This window comes from Leuciscus leuciscus (assembly GCF_965113295.1).
Source record: "Leuciscus leuciscus genome assembly, chromosome: 11".
NCBI lineage: Eukaryota > Metazoa > Chordata > Actinopteri > Cypriniformes > Leuciscidae > Leuciscus > Leuciscus leuciscus.
Window position 1 is genome coordinate 22,602,999 of NC_138735.1, and position 27,019 is coordinate 22,630,017.

General features: G+C 37.4%; 1 protein-coding gene across 10 annotated transcripts in view; it reads right to left on the minus strand.

Annotated features, from left to right (window-relative positions):
• The window catches only part of cnksr2a (connector enhancer of kinase suppressor of Ras 2a), an 84,967-nt gene that overhangs the window by 19,028 nt on the left and 38,920 nt on the right, over positions 1-27,019 (minus strand). For 5 of the 10 annotated variants that reach the window (XM_082183343.1, XM_082183341.1, XM_082183338.1 and 2 more), the window contains exons 5-14: positions 26,167-26,208; positions 22,916-23,035; positions 22,097-22,156; positions 20,043-20,111; positions 17,467-17,613; positions 15,191-15,327; positions 12,802-12,995; positions 11,135-11,224; positions 6,292-6,500; positions 176-224 (exon numbers count right to left, since the gene is read on the minus strand). In XM_082183343.1, the coding sequence (XP_082039469.1) occupies positions 176-224; positions 6,292-6,500; positions 11,135-11,224; positions 12,802-12,995; positions 15,191-15,327; positions 17,467-17,613; positions 20,043-20,111; positions 22,097-22,156; positions 22,916-23,035; positions 26,167-26,208 (1,117 nt within the window). The remainder of the gene's footprint in view (positions 1-175; positions 225-6,291; positions 6,501-11,134; positions 11,225-12,801; positions 12,996-15,190; positions 15,328-17,466; positions 17,614-20,042; positions 20,112-22,096; positions 22,157-22,915; positions 23,036-26,166; positions 26,209-27,019) is intronic. The other 5 variants (XM_082183345.1, XM_082183344.1, XM_082183342.1 and 2 more) reach the window with 2 other exon arrangements.

The window sequence follows — 27,019 nt, forward strand, 5'->3', positions numbered from 1 at the left end:
CTGTAATACAAAAACATTATGGCAGAATGCTTATAATTATGAAGTTAATTAACTTTCTTTATTCTTTCCTATGTCGGTGGCCTATTCTTTTCCTTATGCAGTCAAAATATACAAGCAGTGTGTGCAATGAAGACAATGTTCCCAAACATGAGAATAAGGAAAAATAAGTGATCACCTTTAGTCTTTTTCTTGGTCTTGGATAGCAGAGAAGATCCCTGGAATGTCTGTAAAGCAGAATATATTTATATTTAAATACAAATGGAGAAATGTTGGAAAATACATCAGGTGTAAGTGAAACGAGACAAAAATTTATCGACCATATTATCGGTCAACACATCCGATTCTCCCGAGTGGAATCACATGGAGGAAATGTGTGAACATAATCTTTGAGCATCCATCCATCGTACAACGAATTAAAATCGGAGGCAACATCCGAGCAGATGAAGGCGCGAGAGACCAACAGCTAGTGAGAAGGAAGGCGTGAAGAGGCATAGAGAGAAAATAAATGATTTCTAACATCCTTGGCCCGTGTGTTTATTGAGCAGTAATTCTTGGATCAGCACACCCAGACCGAGCGCATATTTATGATCCGAGCCCTGTGGCAATTCTCCTCTGTGAAGAAACTTCCTGTGAGCTTGGGCACAAATTTAGAGGAAAACTTGTGTTGCTATGCTAACAGATTAGAGACAGTATCACTGACCTAAAGAAAACACTATCATCATGGTAACTGATTTATTGATATGTGCCAGAGGAGGGAATCTGCTGTTGCCGAAGAGGAATAACTGGAATTGATTAATGGAACATGTTTAGAAACTTAAGCAACCAGTTTGTAGAATGTCTTTATTTATTTAGGAGTATCTAAATATACCATAACCATTTCTTGAAGATGGTTTTCTCACTGGTTTTTCAAAACTGTGGTTTTTCCCAGTGACCCAAGTATGAGTACTGGGTAACGTTCCAATACCATTTACCCTCTTTTACCCCACTTTTCTATCAAATTAAGCCCAAAAAATATAAAATGAAAAACATGATGGTGGTTTTCCCAGCATTTAACCTCATAACACACTTCAAAGTCAATGCAACTCCCTCCGAAAGCACTGTGTGAATCTCTTCATAGAAGGTGTGAATCGCAATTGCTGTGTGAATTGAAGCAAATTGTGAGAAAGGCTTAGACAGATGAAGACAAACTTCCCTGAGGATTCAACACCTAGACATGAATAAAGAAAAGCTATGACACAGCATACAGTGTATAATCAAAGAAACAAAATAATACATAGAAGGGTGAATGCCTACAGGCAATGCCCAATCTTGATTTGCAGAAATAAACAACCAAAGTCATAGTCTTGCTGAGTTAATGGCTCTGCCGACCCTTTGCTTGAAATGATCACTGGCAATCACTAAAATTGTGCAGGGGGTGTAGAGCAACTCCTACAGTGACTAAGGATCGTGTAACAGGCCTCATTCATTAAACACAAGCAGAACAATTCCTGTCAATCGTTCGTAAAACCATCCTTGTGTAGGATCGTTTTTACGAGTGACTTACACAGGAATTCGCTCTTCTTGTGCTTCATGAATGAGTCTAAATGTTGCAGAACCTCAAGCTTTCTGCAACGCATGAAGTCACTTGGATGATGAACAGAAACACACACCCAGAACAAATCCCACAAGACATGAACATGAGATGTGCATCAGCTACCGAGTCCAAAGATATTCTAAACTTCATTTATTATGCCTCCGGAATCATGATCTTCAGAGAAAGAGCATTATGGGACAACTACAACCCATGGGACTCAAGCAAACACAGTTCTTACATCTCATGTGGAGATGTAAGATGTGATGTGAAGATAAGGATGTGACATGAACATGGCATTGTTCTTCGAATTGCGTCCTACAGTCTACTCTTGTTGCCCTCTGCTATATCCATCTCTCTGTACTGTTTTCTTCTCTCAGTCTCTGATGTTATGGGTCTCTTTCAGAACAGACATGGATTTTCTCTCTCTACGATTGTTCAGTAACACATCGCCCTAGATGGCATGCTAAGACTTGACTTACAACTAAATGCCACATGGCAACACAGGCTCCCAATTCACATGACATATGGTACAAAACCTCTTCCGCTGAGATATCAACAGCTGACATATGCTGACATATGCAGCATGTGATGGCCTCAAAGCACAAGCATTAACCTCTCTTGTTATATTTAAACCAAACCAGTAGGTAAACAGTACCTTCTCTGGGGGCTCTTTTTTAATTTTTGTTGTTTTCTAACAATGTGATAAAAATCAATTTCCAAATGAATAAAGGCCTGTTCACACCAAGACCAATAAAGATAACTATAACAATAACTATATTAACATGCACACCAGCTGACAATATCATTCTGTTTATTCTAAGCACATGCTGCAGTTTTGTTCTCTGCCGCTTTAAATTCTCAAGCTCTTTAAAGTCGAATGGTTTCTGATTGGCTGTCAATCGCTCTGAAAGTGATTTCCATAGATATTGTTTCTCTGTTATTATATAGTTGTGGTGTGGGCTCTGCTATTCTTTTATATTTAGAATGATTTTTAGAACTATATCTTATATCATTATCTTTATCATCCTTGGTGTCAACAGGGCATAAGACTGCAGGCACTGGGGTGTGTATATAATTTTTCAACAGTCAGGCAAAATACTTTTGTGTGTGTGTCCAGGGGATGGAGGGAGTGAGCGGGGTGCTGGCACTGTTCAGACAAAATGCAGCTTTCTTATCAGACTGCAACGCAGGCAATAAAACACCACTGTAAACAATAGAAGCTGATGCAGTTACACAGCACATACCAACAGAGGCAGCCTTATTAAATCAATGCCACACAGCTTTTCTTGCACCATCTTCTCCTCTGGCATCTTACTCATCTTTCATCTCACTTAACCCTCACTTCTAAATATCTTCCTCTCTATAATTATCATCTCTTCTGGTCTTCTCTTCTTGCATCTTCTCACATCATCTTGCATATTTATTTAGCTTTTTTGTCGTGCCTCTTCTTGTCTCCTCTCACCTCTTCTCACGTCTTACGATCTTGTCTCTTCTTATCTCCTCTTACTTCTAGTTTTGATGTTCCCCCTCCACGTTTTATCTAGCTGTTTCTCTTCTCTTCTGGTCTTGTCTCATTTGGTCTCCTCTCACCTCTTCTCGCATCTTATATTCTCTTATATAATTTGTATCTTCACTTCTCATTATGTCTCTTCTCTTCTGATTTTATCTTATCTTGTCTTGTCATGTCTTGTCTCATCAAGCCTCTTCTCTTTTTTCATCTTATCGCATCCTTTCTCTTCTTATTTCATTTCCTTTCCTCTCCACATCTCATCTCATTGTGTCTCTTCTCTTCTGGTCTTATCTAAATTTTTTTCTTCTCGTCTCCTCACACCTCTTCTCACATCTTATTTCCTCTTCTTATTTCATTTTGTCTCTTCACTTCTCATCTTGACTCTTCTCTTCTGATTTTGTCTCATCATCACATCACATCTTTCCTCATTTCATCTCATCTCTTCTCATCTCCTCTTACTGCTTCTCTTTTGCATCTTACAGTACCTTCTCTTCTTGTTTCATTACGTCTTGTTGTGTCTCTTCATTGTCTCTTCTCTTCCCTATAATCATGTACAATTCAGAGTGTAATATGCAGATTCTAAGTTAGTGGAGTCTCTAGAAAAGTCCATGAGCTACAGAAAACACAATAGTAAGAGTGCTGAGACCAGCTCATTGGTTCTGGTCCAAAATTATGGTGATGGAGTGGTCAGCACCCAAGTTGTCCCAACCCTGGCCTGTACACCCTTTTACCCACATTAGGTCAGATGACATATGGACACAGATACATCACCCTGCTAGGTGTTTCTAAACAGAAGCAGCAGGTAAGATACACTGTGAAAGTCACTCTTACGCAGGACTGTAACACCCCAGCTGGGATTCACACTTCTTCATGAGGATCTATAATTAGGCATTTTGAAGGGGAAAAAAAAGATACAGAGAGAGCCAAACACATAATCACTTCTCATGAGCTGGCGGGCATATCAAGATTTTAAGCACAAGATATTGACATGAGGACAGCACATGGCCGAATATTGGCTAATCACAGCTCTGTTTCAGATTGAGCTTGGCCAATCACGTCACTCCGTGCCCTGTGACAGATGACAACATGACTTAGCCCCGCCCACCGCTACTGAACCACCATCTGCCTACTCATCATCCATATGCACACTGTGACACACCACGACGAGTCACTTTTCCCTGGATTATTAGTTTTCCCTTGGTGTTTCTGTGTGTGGTTATGGCTGCGTTGGTGTGTGTGCATTCTGAGAATATCGGCTTCCACATTCCCTCTTAATAAAGACAGCCATATTTCACCTCCATTCCTAATAACTTCACACAAAGGATGGCTGGTCTCACTGAGAAAACCTACCCACACACACACACACACATACACATACACAGGGCCGAGCACACACCTCCACGCTGGCTAAAGGTAGAGGACTAACAACACACACACAGACACACAAACACAAACATTTACCCAGCATGTGGGTGTAAGTATGCATTCTTCATCTTCACACCATGACCTGGTGCTTTCAATGAAAACTATGTAAGACTCTACCTGCAGTGATCACAGAGACCTTGATCGAGCACAGCGTCGGTGAAAGCAGCCAGGCCTTGAAGAATAACTCTTTGTTTGAGCAACAGAAAATAAAAAGAACACAGACACTGTGCGATTTTACTCACAATCTCAGAGTTTAGCCCGATCTAGACTGCATGACACTCAAAAAGAGACTGAAATATACTCTTAGACAAAGAACTTGATTGAGGCATGTCGGATTAAAGGCGCACATACTACCACTCGATACGATCTCCCGTAATAGCACACTACAAAAAAAACTGTAATTTGTATTTTGTGTAATTTGTGTGTAATTTATTTGTTTCATATATATATATATATATATATATATACATACACAGTGTGTATATATGTGTGTATATATACAGTATATATATATATATATATATAGTGTGTATATACAGTATATATATATATATATACACACACAGTGTATATATATATATATATATATATATGAAACAAATATAAATTACACACAAATTACACAAAACACACACATTATATATATTTTTTTTAAGAAATAAAAAAATTTATGTAAAAAAAACATCATAAAAATATGTACATTTTCAGAATCATTACTCCAGTCTGCAGTGTCACATGATCATTCTGATTTGCTGCTCAAGAAACATTTCTTATTGTTATCAATGCTGAAAACAGTTGTTTTTCAGGATTCTTTGATTAACAAAATTCAAAAGAACCGCATTTATTTGAAATAGAAATCTTTTGAAACACATTTGTACTGTCACTTTTGATAAATTTATTGTGTCCTTGCTGAATAAAACCATTAATTTCTTTAAAGAAAAATAAAACGGATCTTTTTTTTGAGGATGGTTAGATATTTTTAGAAATAAAAATAACAATGGGAAACCAAGACAAATCGTTTGCAGCCCAACACTATTGTTTCAATATTCTGTGTGTGTGTTATAATCATGAAAGAAACAGGCTCGCATGTAATTCCGAACTCTCAACTTTACTTCCCGATTCTTCCCGCAATCGCACACACAACAACTCCGGTGCTTCCAATGCATAATAATCTCATGCAACAACTTCACAATACACATATTGTTACAACTAAGATGGCCGCAAATAATCCCTGCCTTTAAAGCAGCACTCAGTAGCTTCGGGACTTCTTCGCTGTATTCTCGCTTTTTGCTCGCAGGTTTCTCTCTAGAGCTCCCCCCACAGCTTCGGAATAGATATTTGACAACACTGTTGTAAAAACTCGTTGGTGATTCTCAGACACCAGAGGCTATAGATCAACGACATCAAAGCAGATGGGACGTTCTTTAAAACGTCTTCTTCATTCGGGTTCGGACAGCGTGGGGGAGCGCAATAATGACAGCATTTTAGCAGATGAGACGACCACCATTCAACCCGAAATAAGTAATATAACCATTCCAATGACTCCGAAGCTGTTCAGTTAAGGTAAAAAAAGTTACTTAGTTCACCTTTAAATCAAAAGAACCAATCGCCTTCATGTTTTGTTTTTTTTTGTTACAGAAACATAAGCTTTGCAGGAGATTTTGTTAATTCCCATTCACGGAGATAGGCGCAGTACTAGCATGATTACAAACAGCGATGCCAAGATGGCCGCAGAATGAACTGACTCTCTTCAGAGGACTTTGACAGAAAACATACTACTCACATGGTAAAGAGAGGTGGAGTCTGGGTTAGGCGTGTTCATGGATTCCTGCCGGAGCACCTCCATTTGGAGGGTGGGGAGAAGGGCGTAGTGGGTGGGGCTTCCGCTCTTCTCGCTCTTCTTCTTTCCGCGTTTCCCTGTGTCTCTTTTCATGCTCCGGCCTGCCAGATCGGCAGCCTTCTCATCACTTATATACCTCAACAAAGAGTTTTCTGAGACAGAGAGAGAAAGAACAATTTCTTTAATAACAGTAGTTTTTTTGGAGCATGAAAGCCCCATGTCAACATATGCACAGGGCCATCCTTAAAGGTGCAGTATGTGAGATTGACAGCAAACAGTTGAAATGGGTACTGCAGTCCAAATTCAAAATATTGGAGAGAGTTGTTTTCCCCGCCCCATCCTGATCACTCGGGTTGCCAGATTGAGGACACGCAAAAGGAACGAGCGCAATTGACAATGAAATGCGAGGAGACTTAAGTTGATGAGTTGATTTATTGATTTACGATGAGTTCATATCGTGTTTTAATATGCTCTCATTCATAGAGATTTTTAGATGGGTGCGGAGGCTTTTTGGGTCGGGTAGAATCTGCGATCACTGACCCAGTTTGTTCGTTGGCTTCCATGGCTGCAATATGCTGTGTTTTCTGCCAACTGGCAACCTGTGGTGGCAAAATACTATTGGGTAAATTGGCAACGTGCGATATCGCACAGACCAAAACAAAAAAAGATGTTCCGAGATGGAATTCACATTTCAAAGTAAAATAAATGGCTGTAGAGAGTTTTTCAGAGAAACGAGTATGTGAACTCAGCATGTTTTCTAAATATCTGCAAATAAATTATGGTATTTTTATGCTGTAGTATAGTCAAAAACTTACATACAGCACCTTTAAGGCGGTGCAACTGGTGCGACTGCATCAGGCCCCGTGCTTTAGGGGGCCCCGCGGTGAACGGACTGAGGGGGAACACCCCACTTTTAATCATTTTACTGCAACCATTTTATTACCAGTTAAATCACAAGGCTACACCACCCGCTATGAGAGGGAAAAAAATCAACAATGTCACCATTTTATATGGTTAATCAGGCATTAAAGATTTTGTCTGGCATGTGCATTAAATCAAAATTACATCTGTACAGCCAGTCCTTGTCAAACACTATGGACATTTTCCAGGTTGTGCTGTGTCAAATCACTGAATAAGCTTGCATTAGTATTCCATCAATCAAGCATCCCAAACCCCTCTCGAAATACTCCAAACCTCAATTGGCCAATCACAATGATTCATTCCCTCAATAGAGGTCTATCATTAGCACTACTTAAGCCTGTGCACTCTTCCCAAATCAGTCGAATCCAATCAAACTCTATAGGCTTATTCTTGCCTAATGAGCATAACAAGCCGATTGGTCACAGCCATATTAGCGAGCCAAACCAACGGGCTCCCAGCAGCCCTGATTTGAGCTCATCCTTTGATTTAGGAACCACCGCAGCCATTGTTGGGCTTCCCTTCTCCCACGCCCAAGTCCACCGTTGCCCGGCAGCAGCCAATGGGACGTGAAACACTCAGGAGAGCTCCTGTCAGAGTTTCCATGGCAACAGCATGCTTCCAGAAGAAGTTCCCTCTTCTTTACGGCTCGGTTTCCCTCATGCTGATGAAAAAGTTGAAGAGGTGGCAGATTTTAAATTGCATAGATTCAGCCAGAGAGGAATCACAACCTAGTAGAGACATTATAAATCATAATTGAATTAACTGTAACTTCTTGAGTTGTAAAAATTGATTGAACTACAGTATAAAGCTCATAAAATGGACAAGAGGTGAATGGATCTAAAATGTCAGTTGGAAAGTTCTGGAAAATCCATCAACAACAAAGTACTTTTATGTAGGGCTGCACAATTAATCGAAAATAAAAACAGAATCGCGACATGGCTTAATGCGATTATCAAAACAGCACCTGTCAAAAAAAGAGAAGATTTAAAGAGCTTCCTGCGGTTTTCCAGCGAAATAAAAGCTTGATGGTTTCATTTAATTTTAGTTTAAATATAAATTTTATACAGCCATAAATAATAGTATTGTAATTTTACAGTTGTACTATAAAACGGAATGATTATTATTATTATAATATTATTTTTCTTAAATACTCAATTTATTATTATTATTATTATTTTATAGTCTTATCGATATGTAATCACAAAAATCTGGGCTAAATTGTGCAGTCCTACAAATATGCACAGCAAGCCTGGATTTTATTTTATTATTATTTTAAATCACATTTTAAATTGCAATAGAAATTTTTTCCAGGAATTTTTTTAGGAACTCTACCTTTGTTTGTTTTTGAAAATCAAGCCTCAAAACAGATTGCATGGATTTTCTGAATTTTGAATGCAATGCCAGCTTTTCAGAGGATGGCTTTAGTAGAACAACCATTCTGACAGTAAAATACTATCACTGACAAATTACCCAGATTTCCAAGCTGTGGGTGACCTTAATACATCTTTATCCTCCCTGACCCTCTCTCCACTCCAACATTTTATTGCAATCTTCTTCCTACATCACTCTCGCCACCTCCTTCGAGTGCCTCTTTCTTCTTTTACCATCTTTCTTACTCTCAGCTAAACACCATCTGGCAACCTCAATGCAAGCAGATTTTCTCCCCAGAGTTTTAAGGAAAAGAATGAGTCGAGAAAGCTAGGAAATAAGAGAGCTATCAAACCGCTAATCTCCACACAATGCGGATAGACGGAACTGCATAACAGGATCAAATAGCAGCCAGGAGACACAGCCAGGTGATCATCCACCTCCCATACTCAAAAACACACATATAAAGACATACAAGTTCCACAAACGAGAGAAAAGAGAGGGGTTTGGGCAACAGCAAGTCCTGGAGGAGACCACCGAAAGAAAACAGGTTAGCGTGGGAAAGCAGTGAGACACGACAAGAGTGAGTCACAACAAAAGATGCTGCCTCTGCATCCACAATGAAGATGGTAATAAGGAAGTGATGAGGATTGACTAAAACATGCTAACCAGCCAAACTTTATCCCTGAACTCATAATATAAAAAAACACAATGATTAAACTTGAAGAAAGAGCTTCATTGATACAAGCCATTGGTATTATCTGTCTACGGTATTGCAGTCCAACTATTTCTGTCAAGAGTTCTGGACTGTATTTCTAAAGCAGCAGCCAGTTGAGACGGTCTCGGCACTATAGCGCACACTGGCTCTGTGTTGGTGCTCATAGACTGCCACTGTTATCCTGGCACTGCGTGCAGTGCGGCCACAGGAAGTAATCAGAAATGCCCAGCGCGGTTCAGAGCCACCATGCAGCGAGGAGAATTAGATCCATGGAAAACAGCTCAGCTAAACATCACTACTGAATAAGAGCCATGAGAATGTAATAACAAAGAAACTGAGAGAATCAATAAAGGGAGAATGAGAAGAATCAACTGATGGAAAACAAAGATGCATTTGAAACCTGAATAAGATATTCAGGATAAATACATTAAAAACGGATCCTATGTACTTATTATTATTTTAATTAAATGCATAAATTTTATTATTTATGATATTCTACTTTTAACTGTAAATAAAATAGAAAATTAATGTCCCAGGTTTTATTTTGTGATTCATCAGTGCATGTTCTAAAAAAATAATATATATTTTTTTTTTCATAATCTTCCATTAAAATGCAATAACGCTCTCCACCTCTTTTTCTGCTGATGTAACCAAGGCTCTGAAGTTGGCAGAGCAAAAAAATGAATAAATAAAATAAAACAAAACTAGCTGACCATATTTGTTTCTGAAATGTCAATTACTCAACATTAAGTTCGTATTGCTGCATAGAAACAATATCGCAGTGTTATATTAAAATAGTGCTTTTGCTCGTCTGATATTGTTTCGATATCACAGCCCACTTTTCACGAATCAATAAAATCCTGATGGTTAAAATCAAGGAAGATATGCCACTGTAAAAAAAGAAAAGTTGACTTAACTTAAAATTATAAGGCAACTTGCTGCACAGATTTTTTGAGTTGACTCAACCAAAACATCTCTATAGTTGAGTTGACTCAACTATAACATCTCCAGTTGAGTAAACTCTATTAGTTGAGTCAACTCAAAAAATCTGTGCAGCAAGTTGCCTTATAATTTTAGGTTAAGTCAACTTTTCTTTTTTTACAGTGCAGCATAAAACTTCAAGGCGTTTCAGCAGTTCCCTCCAGTGGGACATGCTATAATTTATCTACAACTATTTTAATCAAACATTTTCCAATTCATCAATATGCTATTTTATGGTCTCATATTAATTAAGAGGCTAAATTGAATATTTGTACTAATAAAATTGATTTGTCACACAGCAGGACCATTTAAAATGAACAAATAAAAAGTTAATTATGGCAAAAAGGGTTTGGACACTTACTGATTGTCAGAAGGACCATGCTAATATAATAATATATTATATATATATTAATATACATGATAATTTTCGGATGCAACGATAGTGTCAAACAAGACCATCATAGACCGATGTAATAAAACTATGCCTTTCGTTACTCCATAGATCCACCTTGAAATGAACGGGTAGAAAATAATTTAAAAAATGCATAAGAAAAATAAAAAAACCTATCTATGGAATGAAATTTATTGAATTCTTTAATATTTTATTTAACTGCAAAAATGCTTAATTAAAAAAAGTATATCAAATAGCAATAAACAGACAAAAATGGGACACCTAAGACGGGCCACTCTCTTTGTAATCAGTTTGATGATTACATTTCCATAATACCTTTGCAGAGTAAAAAGGAGAATAATGAATAAAAACAAGAGAATAACCATGTGTATTTACTGTAACCTCACCTCTCCGACCTTCCCTCTTCATTCTAGCTGGGTCCTCATAGTCAGGAACCCAGTTATACTCCACAGGCATAGAGATGGGCCTCATACGACCTGAAAGCACACACATGTGAATGAACTCGCATCACATTCTGTGTGTGTGTGGAAAGACAAGGGATAGAAAGATGGAGGTAAACTGACAGTTCACAATCCGTTTCTCCACAGACGCCAAGGTAAGTCTGTGCGAGTGTGTGTTTGTGTAAGACAAACTGTCACAGTTAATGTGTCCTCTAGTTTTCTAGGGAAGCAGCGGGCATGGAGTGTGTCAGCAGTTCTGTGCCACTGCAGAGGCTCACGCTGGCATTTAACGACTGGAGCTGAGTTCTCTGCTTTTGGATATAATGCTACACGCACACACACATTCACAACAAAGTGCAGCCCAGCTCCCTAGAGTTTAATTACAGAAAATCTGAAACCAACTCCCCAACGCAGGAAACTAGTTATAGACATGCTCACTTTTTTTGAACTTCGAAAAACATACAATCATACGTTGGAAAAACATCGAACACAGAACATATTTAGATTAGCAGAAGTTCCCCAAACCAGTTCTTTCTTCTGCAGATCTAAAACACTTTTTATTAACAATTTTCTTACAGTTATGCATCATTATTGGGGTAAAGAATGATTATTTGCTCATTATATGCTGTTCTACAATCAGCAGATGTTCATAGAAGTTTGGACTGCGCCTCGAGTTAGTCGCTGGGTCAATATTCAGTCCCTCAGACATCTGCTGTTAAACCCAGTGGAAAATAACAAATTATTTTATGGTGTGTAGAAAGGCACAAACCAAATTCCCCATGCTAAAAGAGTAAATAACCCTGCTGCTGTACCAACTAAACTCCTTCTGGAATGAACTCATGGACAAAACTTTTTGTGTCTGTGTGTTAGAGCTGCACGATTCTGGATAAATTGGGAATTTTTTGGTTTCAAACAGAGATCACGATTATCCCATGATTCTAAACAGACAAATAAACAAAATAGCATGTAATTTACTAGAGATTCTGACAAATGTTAATTGCTGCAGTCTATTTAAAATGTTTAATGAATCTGAATGAAATATTAAAAAAATTGGTTTGAATGAATGATTCAATGACTCACTCATAAATACTTTATTGTTTCATTACTGGATGAATAAATTTTTTTTTAACAAATCTCTTAAATGAATGATTCAATGACAAATACATTTTTTAACAGGAACTTGTCACTACCAGGTGGCATAACTATGTAATTGATACAATCGTTATTTGAAGCCCCAAGTTACTTTTAAAAGGTGATTCATTCTATTTGTTCACTTCCGTAGACATCAGTGTTTAAATCCGAACTATAAACTTTTATCCAAGTTCTTCTGTGATAATATGAATATTTGTAACACAGAAATGATGATACTATGTGGTTGAAAAGATTGTTTGTGAAGTTGTTTCATACTTATCCATGACAACTGCTCTCTCTGGGTCAGCGGCAGTGCCAACGCATATCTGAATGTTCCGCTGTGATTTTGTCAAAGTTTTAATAGACACAGGTGAATCGTTGTCAATTAGGAATGAGATTGAGTGTGTGTTTGAATCGAGAACGCAATCTTTTAGCGATTAATCATGCAGCTCTACAGTGTGTGTGTGTGTGTGTTTGTGTACCGTAAGTGGATGTGCTGTCTCGGCGGGACGTTGTGGGTCCGTGGCTGGGGTCGTACTCGTAGCAGTACAGGACGGCCTCCTCTTCCATTAGAGGAAATCGCCGTCTGTACTCTTGATCCAGGAATGAGTTTGGTGATTCAGACCCTTTAGCGACAGGTACCCCACCCTCGCTTGGAAGACTGCATTTTTCATCTCTAAAAGCACAACATAACACAATATATTCAGATTGTATGCACACAGTAAGATTTCTTAATGATTTTGAAAGAAGTATCTTATGCTCAACACGCTGCAACGGAAGAAAACATGCAGATAGAAAATTTGGTTGCGTTGTAAGTATTTGCAGCTCGTTTCTGTATTTGGTTGTGTTGTGAGTATTTGCAGTGTGTTTCTGTATTTGGTTGCGTTTTGACTATTAGCAGCACGTTTCTGTATTTGGTTGCGTTGCGAGTATTTGCAGCGCGTCTCTGTATTTGGTTACGTTGTGAGTATTTGCAGTGTGTTTCTGCATTTGCTTGCGTTGTGAGTATTTGCAGCGCGCAAATACTCAGTATTTGAGTATTTGCAGTATTTGGTTGCGATGTGAGTATTTACAGTGTGTTTCTGTATTTGGTTGCGTTTTGAGTATTTGCAGCACGTCTCTGTATTTGGTTGCGTTGTGAGTATTTGCAGTGTGTTTCTGTATTTAGTTGCGTTGTGAGTATTTGCAGTGTGTTTCTGTATTTGGTTGCGTTGTGAGTATTTGCAGCATGCTTCTGTATTTGGTTGCGATGTGAGTATTTGCAGCGCGCTTCTGTATTTGGTTGCATTGTGAGCATTTACAGCATGTTTCTGTATTTGGTTGCATTGTGAGTATTTACAGCGTGTTTCTGTATTTGGTTGCGTTGTAAGTATTTGCATCATGTTTCTGTATTTGGTAGTGTTGTGAGTATTTGCAGTGTGTTTCTGCATTTGCTTGCTTTGTGAGTATTTGCAGCACGTCTCTGTATTTGGTTGCGTTGTGAGTATTTGCAGTGTGTTTCTGTATTTGGTTGCGTTGTGAGTATTTGCAGTGTGTTTCTGTATTTGGTTGCGTTGTGAGTATTTGCAGTGTGTTTCTGTATTTGGTTGTGTTGTGAGTATTTGCAGTGCATTTCTGTATTTGGTTGCGTTGTGAGTATTTGCGTGTGTTTCTGCATTTGCTTGAGTTGTGAGTATTTGCAGAACGTTTCTGTATTTGGTTGCGATGTGAGTATTTGCAGCGCGCTTCTGTATTTGGTTGCATTGCGAGTATTTACAGCGTGTTTCTGTATTTGGTTGCGTTGTAAGTATTTGCAGCATGTTTCTGTATTTGGTTACGTTGTGAGTATTTGCAGTGCGTTTCTGTATTTGGTTGCGTTGTGAGTATTTGCAGTGTGTTTCTGTATTTGGTTGTGTTGTGAGTATTTGCAGTGCATTTCTGTATTTGGTTGCGTTGTGAGTATTTGCGTGTGTTTCTGCATTTGCTTGAGTTGTGAGTATTTGCAGCGTGTTTCTGTATTTGGTTGCGATGTGAGTATTTGCAGCGCGCTTCTGTATTTGGTTGCATTGCGAGTATTTACAGCGTGTTTCTGTATTTGGTTACGTTGTAAGTATTTGCAGCATGTTTCTGTATTTGGTTACGTTGTGAGTATTTGCAGTGCGTTTCTGTATTTGGTTGCGTTGTGAGTATTTGCAGCATGAGTGTTGTCAAACTGATGATGTTTTTTTATTTGCTGGTGTTTTTTTCCAATTTGCATGTGTTTTCTTCAGTTGCAGTGCATTGAGCTCTCTCAGCCACTGTAAAAAAAAAAAACAGTACAATTTGATATTATATTTCAATTTAAAATGATTTCTACTTTAATGTATTTTAAAATGTAATTTATTCCTGTGATGCAAGCCATTACTCCAGTCTTCGGTGTCACATGATGACCCCAAACTTTTCAATGGTAGTGTAGATCAAATATTACACAGAACTGATAAGCTCATTTGTCAGTAATATTTAATACTACGGCTACTAAGGAAATGCTCAATATTGAAATTCAAACTTTATTAAAAAATATATAAAATTGTCAGATAATGCAAAGGTTATCTAAACTCTGAAAACTGGTCATTCACAAATCGCAACAGTGTTGATGTCAAAACCATCAGCTCATTAACATATGCCCACCCACATATACATACTAATACTTATACAGTCTTCCACAATAAATTTCGCCAATACAGAGAGCCAATCAAAATAGCAAAACAGCTTGTTTAATTTTAAGGATGTGAGAAAAGGTGAAAATTGTCATGATAAAGCTAGTGTTTTTGATGTATGAAACCTATACAGGTGAACTTCATGAAAAAAGCCGCAAAAGTGTTTTAAAAAAAAAGCCTTTACTTAATGAGTTACCTGGGTGTGTACGGCTCAGATGGAGGGGGCGGGATATACAGATCTTGGAGGGCGGAGCTATCACGCTTTGAGGGTGTGCTGATTGTGCTTGTGGGCGTGGCCGAACTGCTGGTTGGACTCCTGGGAACAACTGGCTGCTGGGCAGACAAGATAATTGGATTAAAGATCAAAAGTTCACTTCTACTATGAGCTAAAACTACTGGTAAAACGTCTACAGGGCACAACTAAATGTAATAATGGAGCTCTGTTCCAGGACGTGACCCAGACACTGATATCTGCAGACAGTCACAAGGGCAAGGCATAGAGATTAATAGGTCCCTGAGCAGTGAGACGGCGGCGCAGTCCCTCTGCAGTGCTGTCTGCAGTAAACAGTGCATTGGGATCTCTGGGTCAGGATGCTTTGACATAATGAGTGGGAGTCTATGGAAACATTCGTGGCATCTCCACAGAACACAATGACTTCAGAGACTTTAGACGTGTGATTAGTGTCTCCAGTGAGCTGAAAAGCTGGGGACAGGGGTTGTGACACAGACAGCACATTTGGATGTACACACACACGACATGCACAAAGAGGCACGTGCAAATAATCACAGTGCAATGAGCATGTAAGATGACAGCCGCCGAAGTGCAGATCTGTTTGGGAGTGGTCGGGGAAAATGACTAAAAGTTTAGTCTAGAGTCACAAGTCTAGAACTAAACTTGAATCCTCCAGCAAAAGCCGATTAAAGCTAATCTGCTCTCTCTGGCACAGACACAAACACTTTCAGGTGCCTTTTATAAAGCAGTTTGAGGTAAGTGATGTTAGTGCAAATGACTTAAAAAGCAACGCAAGAACCGCGAAAGCAACTCTGATACCCAGCAGTCCTGTTATAAACACAAAATAAATTCTTTTGATGGTTGTGATACAACATTTCAGTAGGAAGAAGTGCACGAAAGAAAAGAAAGAAATTCCCCTAAAAGAAAGAGCCGATTCTGAACTGCCTGAAACAAGTCGTCAGTAATTCCAGTTTCCTTTCTGCATGAACCTACGTAGGTTTGTAACAAATTTGCATGATACCAGCCTATGGTCTTCATTGGCTGCCCACAAAAAACATCTGCTTTGACCTGCCCTCAAACACTGTGGTTGTAGCTGAGACTTGGAAGAGTTTGGTTCATGTTGTAGACATGTCAAGTTGATGCTGTTGTTTGTGCTGCGAAAGCAAATCGCTACACATGCACTTCCAAAGGATGAGGACTTGGCCTCGAATTGATACAGTAAAACCAACGCCATCATTACTGTTTGTATCACTTCATATACAAGTACTGAGGAAGTCTACAGAGCTGAAATTCAGATATGGTAATGGTGTTTTGTTTTCCGACACGCATAAACGGTAGACCAATCACAACAGACTGAACCATCTGGCCAATCAGAGTAAAGTAGGCTCTGAGAAAGAAGGGGTTCAGAAAGACTGGATCCTTGATCGAGCCATTTCAGATGCTGTGAGAAAAGTGGTGATGCTGCAATGTATATTATAAGAAAATTAAAGTGTTTTTTGACCTTGGGTGCATTTAAATCTATTGTAGGAGAAAATTAGGAACCTTTAAAATAGCATAATTGGGGTGAATTATATGGTTGTTGTTTTTTTACCTTATAGGAATCGAAAATAGGAATCGATAAGAATCGGAATCGATAAGCAGAATCGAAATTGGAATCGGAATCGTTCAATTCAAACGATACCCAACCCTAGCGATAGATGATGGCAAAGGTAATCTAAATGTAAAACTGTCCAATTAAATATCCAAAGACCCAAAAATAAATGTAAACTGTTCAACTGCTGATTTATGAAAATAATGCTGAAAAAAACATGATTTATGTATATAACACTGCACAAACAGGCCATTCACAAATCGCAACCATGGTGAAGTCACAACGATCAGCTCATTAACATATTCCCACCCACATATACATATGCAGACCTGTTTTGGAGTGGCTGGGGAAAACGACTAAAAGTTTAATGTAGAGCATTGGACCCCCATTGTCCATACCAATATCAATAACCTACAATAACATGAAAGATGTATATTTATTATAAAAATAACCAAATACTAGGAAATATTTAGATTTTTTGTTATTTTAGCTTATTTTAATAGTCTAGAGTCACAGGTATAGAACCAAACTTGAATCCTCCACAAAAAGCCGATTAAAGCTAATCTGCTCAGGGAGCGGGTGGCAGATAAAGGGGGAAAGTGCAGCCCAAATGATGAAAGCTTTGGGGACAGGGCATTTTGAATCCTACCTGCAGGGCCAGGGGCTTCCATCTCATGTTCTTTAGTAGGGCTGGGGCGGAGGTGAGCGTGCTCTGGGGACGCTTTTTCAGGGTCAATGTCACACCGGCAGGGTCCCCACGCAGAGAGCTTACCAAGTTTTTCAACTGCCAGCCCACCTACAGCAACAAACACAGGGTCAACATACAAAGACTCGACAAGAACGCCACACAGAGACGTCACCTAACAAGCAACTGCTAGGAAATGCTAACTTTCGTCTCTCTATATTCACCTATGGTGAACAATGGAGAGAATATAACTATGTACCACACACACATGCTTCCTGACACACAGTATATATTCGGATGAGTGTACACTAATAAGGCGTGATGTTTGCTAATCTTTCAATTTATTCAACATTGAAGTCTACGTAAGAACTTGACATTCCCTGGAAATGTCATTATTTGAGCCTTCGGTTCATAATATTTTATGTGTAAGCCTGAATGATGAACCTAATGTGGAAAAATTCAAATGAATGTTAAAATAAATGACAATACTGACTATATTTTAATAAATAAAAACAAAAGATGAATAAAAGAAGTTTATACACTGACTCTGTACAATATATATATTTATAATGGTTTAAATAATTCTGTTAGGCTGTTTTAAAATGCTTACTGAGCCGGCAAGTGAAGCTAATAGCTAGAGGCAATTGTTTAAATATAATTTTAAAATAATGTGACACTATTTGCAAACTATACATTTTTAAAGATGTTTATATTACAGATGAATTATTAAACTACATTAATTCATAATATTCCACAGTTCAGTAACGTAAAAAGGCTGTGCAGTGCACCACAAGTGATTTTACATTGATTAAGATCTGCTGTTAGATACAAAGCCACTAAAATATGATAAAAATCATTGTACATTATTACTGACTCAAGTGGCGTAAAAGTGACAATAACAACATGTGAAAACTGGGGTTTTCAAGGTAGGGTCCAGGGAATAAAATAAAATAAAATAAAATAAAATAAAATAAAATAAAATAAAATAAAATAAAATAAAATAAAATAAAATAAAATAAAATAAAATAAAATAAAATAAAATAAAATAAAATAAAATAAAATAAAATAAAATAATGTAGAAACGTTTAATATACAATTATTACGGGTTTGGAACGACATATGGGTGAGTAATTGATGACACAATTTTCTGTTTTGGGTGAACTATCCCTTTAAGACATAATCTAATGTGTTTATTAAGCAGTTTACTGTTGGCTAGTACCCAAAATGTATGTGGTTTGAGGTTTTACTATCCTTTAATATCCTTGTGGGGACATTTATTACCCACAATGTACGCAAAACTTGACCCACACACACAGTTTACACTAAGCATGCCCTTCACAGACAGACACAACCACAATACACAACCACAAATACACACACTGAGATGGGCTGGAATCGCTGGATATACGGGACCTGATCCTGTAGCGTATGGGGACTAATCACAGATGTTACATAGAGCAGCTCCCACAACGCACCATTCCTGAAGGCTCGCTGAGGTTGTTCCTGAGCAAGAACTGCTCATTGTTACGGTAATTGTTTGTCTGTGTGTTTTTTGCTACAAGCCGAATTCGTAACGCTTATCGCACATTAGAGGCACTTTTATCCAATTATGAAGGTGATGACAATCTAATTACATGAAGATTAATGAGGCCTTAGTGTTGCTGATCTTTCATCACAAAAAGAGCTCAGCATCCCTCACCACGGCGACAAGATGCCTGAAGATTCAACAAAAATTCTGTTGAATTCTGATGCCTTGAGGTAAAACAGAAGGAAAAGAGCTTAAATCTGAACAGAGTTGTCAGAAGTCAGTGTAATCAAAGTGGAACATTTAGATTTCTGCTTTTGTAACTTCATAATACATGCCACCACTTGAGAGTAAAATTCAAATATTCAAAGAATTATTCAGCACCTCATACACATCAAACACTAAGGGAATAATTTCAAACAGAATTGATTTCACAAGCTAAAATCCATGTGCAATTACTTGTGGACACATACATACAGTATACGCAGAAAAGGCTCTTTATCAACTCTTTGAAGGCAACTCCACATGGTATGATCACTGGAGTACCTATTGACGCACTCCATATTCACAAAAAAAAAAAAAGTTCACTTAAATACGACCATCCTTAAAAACACACTCCACAGTCCTTAATTTATAGCCTCTTATGCCCTTGAAACACCCTCCAGGTCTCATTCAGAAACACCATTACACACTCAATCAGCATTGTGAATTTTGTCAAATTGGAATATAGTTGCCCCAGTCCTAGAAATGAGCTTAAAATACATCAAGTAATACTTGAAATATGTTTTAAACCTCTTGGTGCTTTAACAAGGACACGTTAAAGCCCTTAAATTTAAATGGAACTCATTTCAGTCCCATAATTCTATACACAATCACAGAGGAAGGGGGCAACCGCTGTTGAATGCAAAGTGAGACTTACATACATAGGGGAAAAACTGATGGATGAATGGGTGGATGGATGATAAAATAGAAGTATAAATGAGCCAAGTGGATTGAATGACTAAGAGAGACTCACCACTGTCTGATGGTTCACCTGGATGACCTCATCCCCTGCGTGAATCTTTTTACAGCGATCTGCTGGAGACTAAGAAAGAGATGCAAAGGAGAGATATAAAAAGACAGAATAAAAGGAAAAAAAAAATCTAATGAAAAAGACATACTGCAATATTACAAGTATTGCAATTACATCTAAGAATTTGTTAGATGCTTTTACACAAACATTACCTTGCATTTAAGGTATACACTCCGGGTCAAAAATATGGAATAATTAAAGGATTAGTTCAATTATTCACCCTCATATCGTTCCAAACCCATAATACTTTCGTTCATCTTCGAAACACAAATAAAGATATTTTAAATGAAATCTGAGAGAAATGACAGCTACTCAACTTGACCTTTGACGCTTCAAAAGGTTCATAAAGAGATCGTAAAACTAATCCATATGAATCGAGCTGTTTAGTCCAAATATTCTGAAGAGACATGATCACTTAATATTATGAACTAATTTAATCTAAGTTTTTATTCACATATACAATTAATCAGCGAACATAAACCATACGAAGCTCAAACGTGCTGAATAACACACGAGAATGAAACTCATTGGCTCTTGCGGAAGCTCAAACATGCTCCGTAACACACGAGAATGGTTCTCATTGGTTCTCTCACATCAAGCAAACATGCTTGAGCTTCCGTTTACCATATCTGATGTGTGCGTTGATGAACATGTGTAAATAAAATCCTAAATTCAATCTGTTTAGTGTATAAAGTGATCGTGTCTCTTAAATGTTACAATCTCTTTTTGTACTTTTTGAAGCATCAAAGTGGTAGTTGCGTGGACTGTCAATGGAGGGATAGAAATCTCTCAGATTTTAATAAAATATCTTCATTTGTGTTTCGAAGATGAACGAAAGTCTTATTGGTTTGGAATGACATGAGGGTGAGTAATTAATGACAGAATTTCTTATTTTTTGCTCATTTTGCTGTTCAAACTATCCCTTTGATATTTTTTTATATTTTTGAAAGAAGTCTCTTATGCTCACCAGGGCTGCATTTATTAGATGCAAAATACTTTAAAGACAGTAATATTGTGAGATATTATTACAATTTAAAAATAACTTTTTAATATATTTTAAATGTAATTTATTCCTGTGATGCAAAGCTGAATTTTCGGCGTCATTATGCCAGTCTTCAGTGTCACATGATCCTTCAGAAATAATTCTAATATACTGATTTGGAGACTCAAGAACATTAAAAAAATCTTAATAATTATTACAAACTTTTGACCGGTAGTGTACATTTAATCAGTTTATGCATTCCCTGGGAATAGAACCCATGACCTTGATGTTGCCAGCATCAGCTTGACGCTCTACTGTTTGAGCTACAGCAATTGCATATAAAAGCAGTCTGGTATTTTAATTATATTGTAACTTGATTATGCATATGATATCATGGTTATAGTGTACTATAAATAGAAAAAACAATGAGCATAGAGCAGAGATACTAAATGAATGTGGATAGAATAGCTCTGATAATTTGGTATGATAAGAATTTGATGGGATATGAGATAATGTTGAAATCTATAGTTTGACTTCTGAATTTGCACACTTTGGTATGAGATTAAATTCATAACAAATGAAGATTTCTCAGACAAATGCAGATTTCTCAGACAAATGGAGGTTTCTCATTTGACATATCTGAGCACACATCTCTTGAGATAAATAATCTCAGTGCGGTCTAAGAGATGCAACTGAAATACGACAAATGAAAAATATATTGTGCCTTTTTCTTTTCTATGGGTAGTGTATTGCAGTATACAGGGTGATTTCCACCCACTATTAGAGCTAAAACAAAATCTAAGAGCTTTCAATCATTTGATCGGTGGATCTTTATTGAGAGCACTCCAGTCTGTATAGCTCTCTCTCTCTCTCTCTCTCCTGCTATTTGGTTTGATCATGTGCAATAATAGCTGTACAATCAATCACTGAGATTTATTAGTTTTATCTGCAGCATAATGAACATTATAAAGACACATGAATTAGAACACACACATTAACACTGACTGCCTCTTACCCCCTCTGTGGTTCCTGTGATAACATGAAGTCCATCATATGTGGATTTGATGTACATTCCCTTAAGATTTAAGAGACAAAGGAAAAAGACAATAGACTAGAATGAATAATCTCCATTTCTTCCTTTTTCTGTCTCACAATGAAGAACATTTCAAATCCCTTCTAGTTTATTCATATGTTTTGATCACATATCAACACAAGCATGCATACATACTTATTTGCTCATTAGGACAAGGATTAGTGTTGGGGAAATTACTTTGAAACTGTTTGCCAAGCTACACAAGTTACTTATAATCACAATTAGTTCAGCTACAGTCAAGCTACCCAAAGCTACACTGCTGACTGTAAGCTATACAGCTAACAAAAACTACATAAAGCTTTTAAAGTGGCAATATAAACAGAAATCTTTTGTAACATTATCAATATCTTTACTGTCAATTTTGATACATTTAATGCATCCTTGCTGTTCAAATTAAAAGTATTCATTTCTTCTTCTTTTTTTTTTATCTTAAAGACCCCAAACTTTTAAACAGTACAGTATATGATATTTTAGTTATTAAGAATATTTAAAATAATTTTTTATTTAATATGAATTATGAATTGCATTTAATATGTAAATAAATTATCAGATAATCTGATTTATCTTTACAAAAGTGTTATAAATCACAATTAATGTGACAGCATTAACACAAGTTATGAACAAATACATTTACATTAAATTTCTAATCAAATGTAATCTAAATAACTGAATTAAAAACATAGTAAAAACAGCAGTAATTAGAACAGCGGCCAGCAGCAAAGTATTTATGCATGATCTTACCAGACCCTCTGTAGGTTTAATATTAGCCAGTTGAACCACCTCCAGATGTGCCGACTGGGAGACCAGGGGGTCTGACGACAGTGAGATGATGTGGTCACATACTCCAGATAATGTCTTACACTTCAGAAAGAGAAAAAGAGAGAGCATATCAATTCTTTTCTGCACTGGATGATCATTTATTAGATACAACTTATCCTCATTAATATGATGTCATTTAGGTTTATAATTACATCTATATTGCACAGACTAGTAAACTTTAATGCTCTGCCATGACCCTTTAAGCTTGACGTTGACTAGTTGCTGATAATGGCCAATAGAGGGCGCAACAGGATAAGAAATCTTTGAAGTACACATTTTACGCTACGTTTGCAACAGTTAAAATGACAAATAAATGCATAGCTCCTCAAGATATGTTTGATTATACTATATGGATATGGATGCTCAAAATTGATTGGGTGAATGCATGTTTTAAACAGGTTATTGTACAGTACACGCTGCTGTATTGTAACACACATACATCACTTGCAGATCGCGCGCACACAGAAACATTTAGTAGCGCAGAAATGTATTGTCGACACTATTCTGTGATTTATCAAAAAAATAGCTTAGAAACTGAAAAGTTCTAGCATATATTTCTTAGAAACTAAAATCCACAGCTATGGATTTTATTAGTAGAGAGACAGCCAGGTAGAATTAATTCACACACAATCTCAGTAATTCATTCATACAGTACAAATGTAATCTTTATCTGCTTTATCTGAATCCAATTTAGAATGAGCAGAAATCTGTGAGAAATATAACTACCCAAAGACAAAAGAACTGATAAAAATAAGCTGTTATGTAGGAGCAATAGCCTTGTGGGTGTTCAGTCAACGTCGACTCGACTTTAATCACATACATGTAAATGTCGACTTAAAAAATCTGAAGTCTGAACTATTGTAGCAACCTACTGTAGCTACTAATTCTATCTACCTATCATACCTACCTACCTAAAGTACCTTATCCCATGTTGAAAGGCACACTGTCATGAAGGTACGATGCTAATTGCTACTGGATTTGCAAAAAGTGCACCTGGATTTCTCTGCTTAGCATTTCTGTAGGTATACTGCAAATTCAAATTTGCTTTTAAGGGTCCTGTAGCACTTCAATTCACTTTGTTTTATGGTTTCATCTCTCGCTTTACTTCTGCTTTCATCTGGTGTCATTGGTGTGTTTGTTTCTCCTCCTACAGTCAGTAACTGAGGTGGGGTGGTGCTGGAAAATGAAATCTGCTGCTAGCAGGCGCAATGTGAAGGTATTTATAGCTGTGGGACTCAGTGAGAATGACAGCTGTGCCCAGCCCAGCAGTCTGTGGCGACAACAGGACCTGCCACACACACTGCTGTGTGCTAGTGCGTATGAGACGGGAATCTCACAAAGAGCCTTGATGTGGGTCTCCTGTGACTGCAAAGGGAACTTCACCTCAGGGCCTGAAGTAGCATAATACATGTTCACTAAATGATATCCACTGGTCACGTTACATGACAATTTTACAATAACAAACACTGACATGAAGAATCACATCTTTTACAAATCATAAAAGCCATCCCTAAAATGTATTTAAATATTAAATTAAAAGGCTGGGATTACTTGGGACCAAAAATACATGCAGGGACAACACTAATGAATGATGAGTCAAATTAATTCGCTTTTTTGAACATTTAAAATGTCTATTCGCATCACTAAAAATCGGTCAAGAGTTTACATTTTATTGATAATTTGGTTTGGAAAAGGTTCCGTATGTCACCAGTTGAAGATGAAGGAGAGCTCAAAAAGGTTTCTACAAGCAAAATGGTTCTTTAATGAAAACAAACTCAGGTCATCTACAACGAGAACGAGAACGAGAACGAGAAATAAGGCGCGTTTCCATGAAAGATTTGCGCAAAACTTTAGCGATTTTTTCTAAATATCGATAAAAAACGATTGCGAAATGACGCCGTTTCCGCTAACCGATGTTATGCGACTAAAACGTCATTTTTTCCTCTCGCGATAAGTCATTCCAAAAATCATGGCAACGGACGTTGGTAAGTTTATATATATACATATATACATATATACACATATATATATATATATATATATATATATATATATATATATATATATATCACAGCCACGTACCGCACTAGACATTATTATTATTAATGGAAGGATTATCCAAGCATTAATGGCAAGGAAAGACCCTTATACTGTGAGCGGCACATATAAGGTGTTTCTGGGTTTTTCTCACTCATTTCTGCTCCGAGGTCTTGATTGTGGCATTTCTTTGAGGTTTAGAATCCAGTATTTCTGTCATTCTTTTGTCTTTTATGAATTTAATAAAGAACTCTGTCTCGTATTCTGTCCAAACACACCGCGCCTTCTAAGTCAGGTGACTGTAAATGCGCAAAAACTGTTTCCATTGCAGTTTTGCGAAATATTCCTTTTTCGAATTGCCTGAAAAACCACCTAGTGGGAGCGTAAAAACTTTTTTGCGATAAATGGGAGTTTTTGGGAAATTGACGTGTTTCCATTGGGCGTATTTTCAATTCGCAATTTTAATTTGCGCAATTTGAAGGGTAATGGAAAGGCGGCTAGAGACAGAGACAGAGACAGAGACAGAGACAGAGACAGCATGTGTAACACGAGCACACACAAACAACAACCATCACACACAGAGTGAATGTGAGGAACTTAAATACACAGTGATAATGAGGAGATGACAAACAGGTGTGATGATCTGATGAGTGTCCATGACAACTGATGATTGACGGGAAAATCAAACAAAGGAACACATGTGATGAATGAAAACAAACTAAAAGGTTATGAAGGTGAAACTAAAGATGAATAATATAATATAATATAATATATATTTAAAACCGTGAGCAATAGTGTTATTTACTGCAATACTAGATCTGTTTTTACTACTACTGTTACAACAAAAAAAATCTTTTGGGGCCAAAAATGCAGGAGTTCTGAAAACACTACCGAATGATGACTCAAATTAATCATTTTTTTGAATGCACTACATTTAAAATGTCTATTCACAGCACAGTGTGGTTCTAAAATCAGTCAGGCATTTTGTCTACCACAGAAATAGCAGGCAGAGAGAGTATGTGTATCCTCACGATTCTTCCTGTAAATGAAGAAATGGGGGCAGAGCTCACAGGAGAAACATTAGAGCTCATTATCAGCCTCATATTGCAGCATAAAAAAAGAAGAGAAATTCTTACCACATGGAGGATCTTATTTTCGGTTTCATAGACGGCGCAGTCCTGCAAAGAGGAGAGGTAAGATATTACTGTCATTTAAACAGTTTAGGCCTCTCATGTACACACTCACCCACACAGAGCGTTTGAGAAAACATTTACTGAGCAAAATATGAGATAATCTTTCAAACAGCTGGGTCACTGTGAAATGTCTCTCTCTCTCTTTCAGATGCTGATCTAATGTAGGAAGGTTGAACAGAGGAGAGCCCCAGGCTCAATTTAACATTCAGGCTCTGATGGAGACATTTCAAGGAGCTCCCGAGGTTCCCGCTGGGGGCCGGGACTGCTATGAAAGTTCATGGAAAAATAGCAAATCTGCCATTTGATTGTGTTTGGTCAGGTGTCATATACAGTACAGTAAGTCCTACATGAAGTGTATACATACACAGGGAATTTCTTACAGTTATTTGCTTGTCTATTGGTCACAAGGAGATCAATTTTATCAGGTACATTGATTGTTATTATTATAATCTGACACTAGATGTGTCTACACTGGAATTAACAGTTTGAGCAGGTCTATACAATTGTTGAGGCTGAATGTTCACTAACCGTGGACCAATCAAATGTGAGCTTGGCGTCAGATTTCAGCCACGGTAAAATAGAAGAACTTTACCTCCAAAATAAAGTTAATTGGTATAAAACAGGCGTTGAACAGGCTATTTTACAGTAGCATAACTATTTTAAGCCTTATTTTCAATGAGAATCCAAAAATTGCTTTGAATTAGGCTTTTTAGAATAATTCTACTATACTGTTTACCACTGTTCTTTTTTTAAAAACTTTTATTCAGCAGGGATGCATTCAATTGATCAAAAGTGT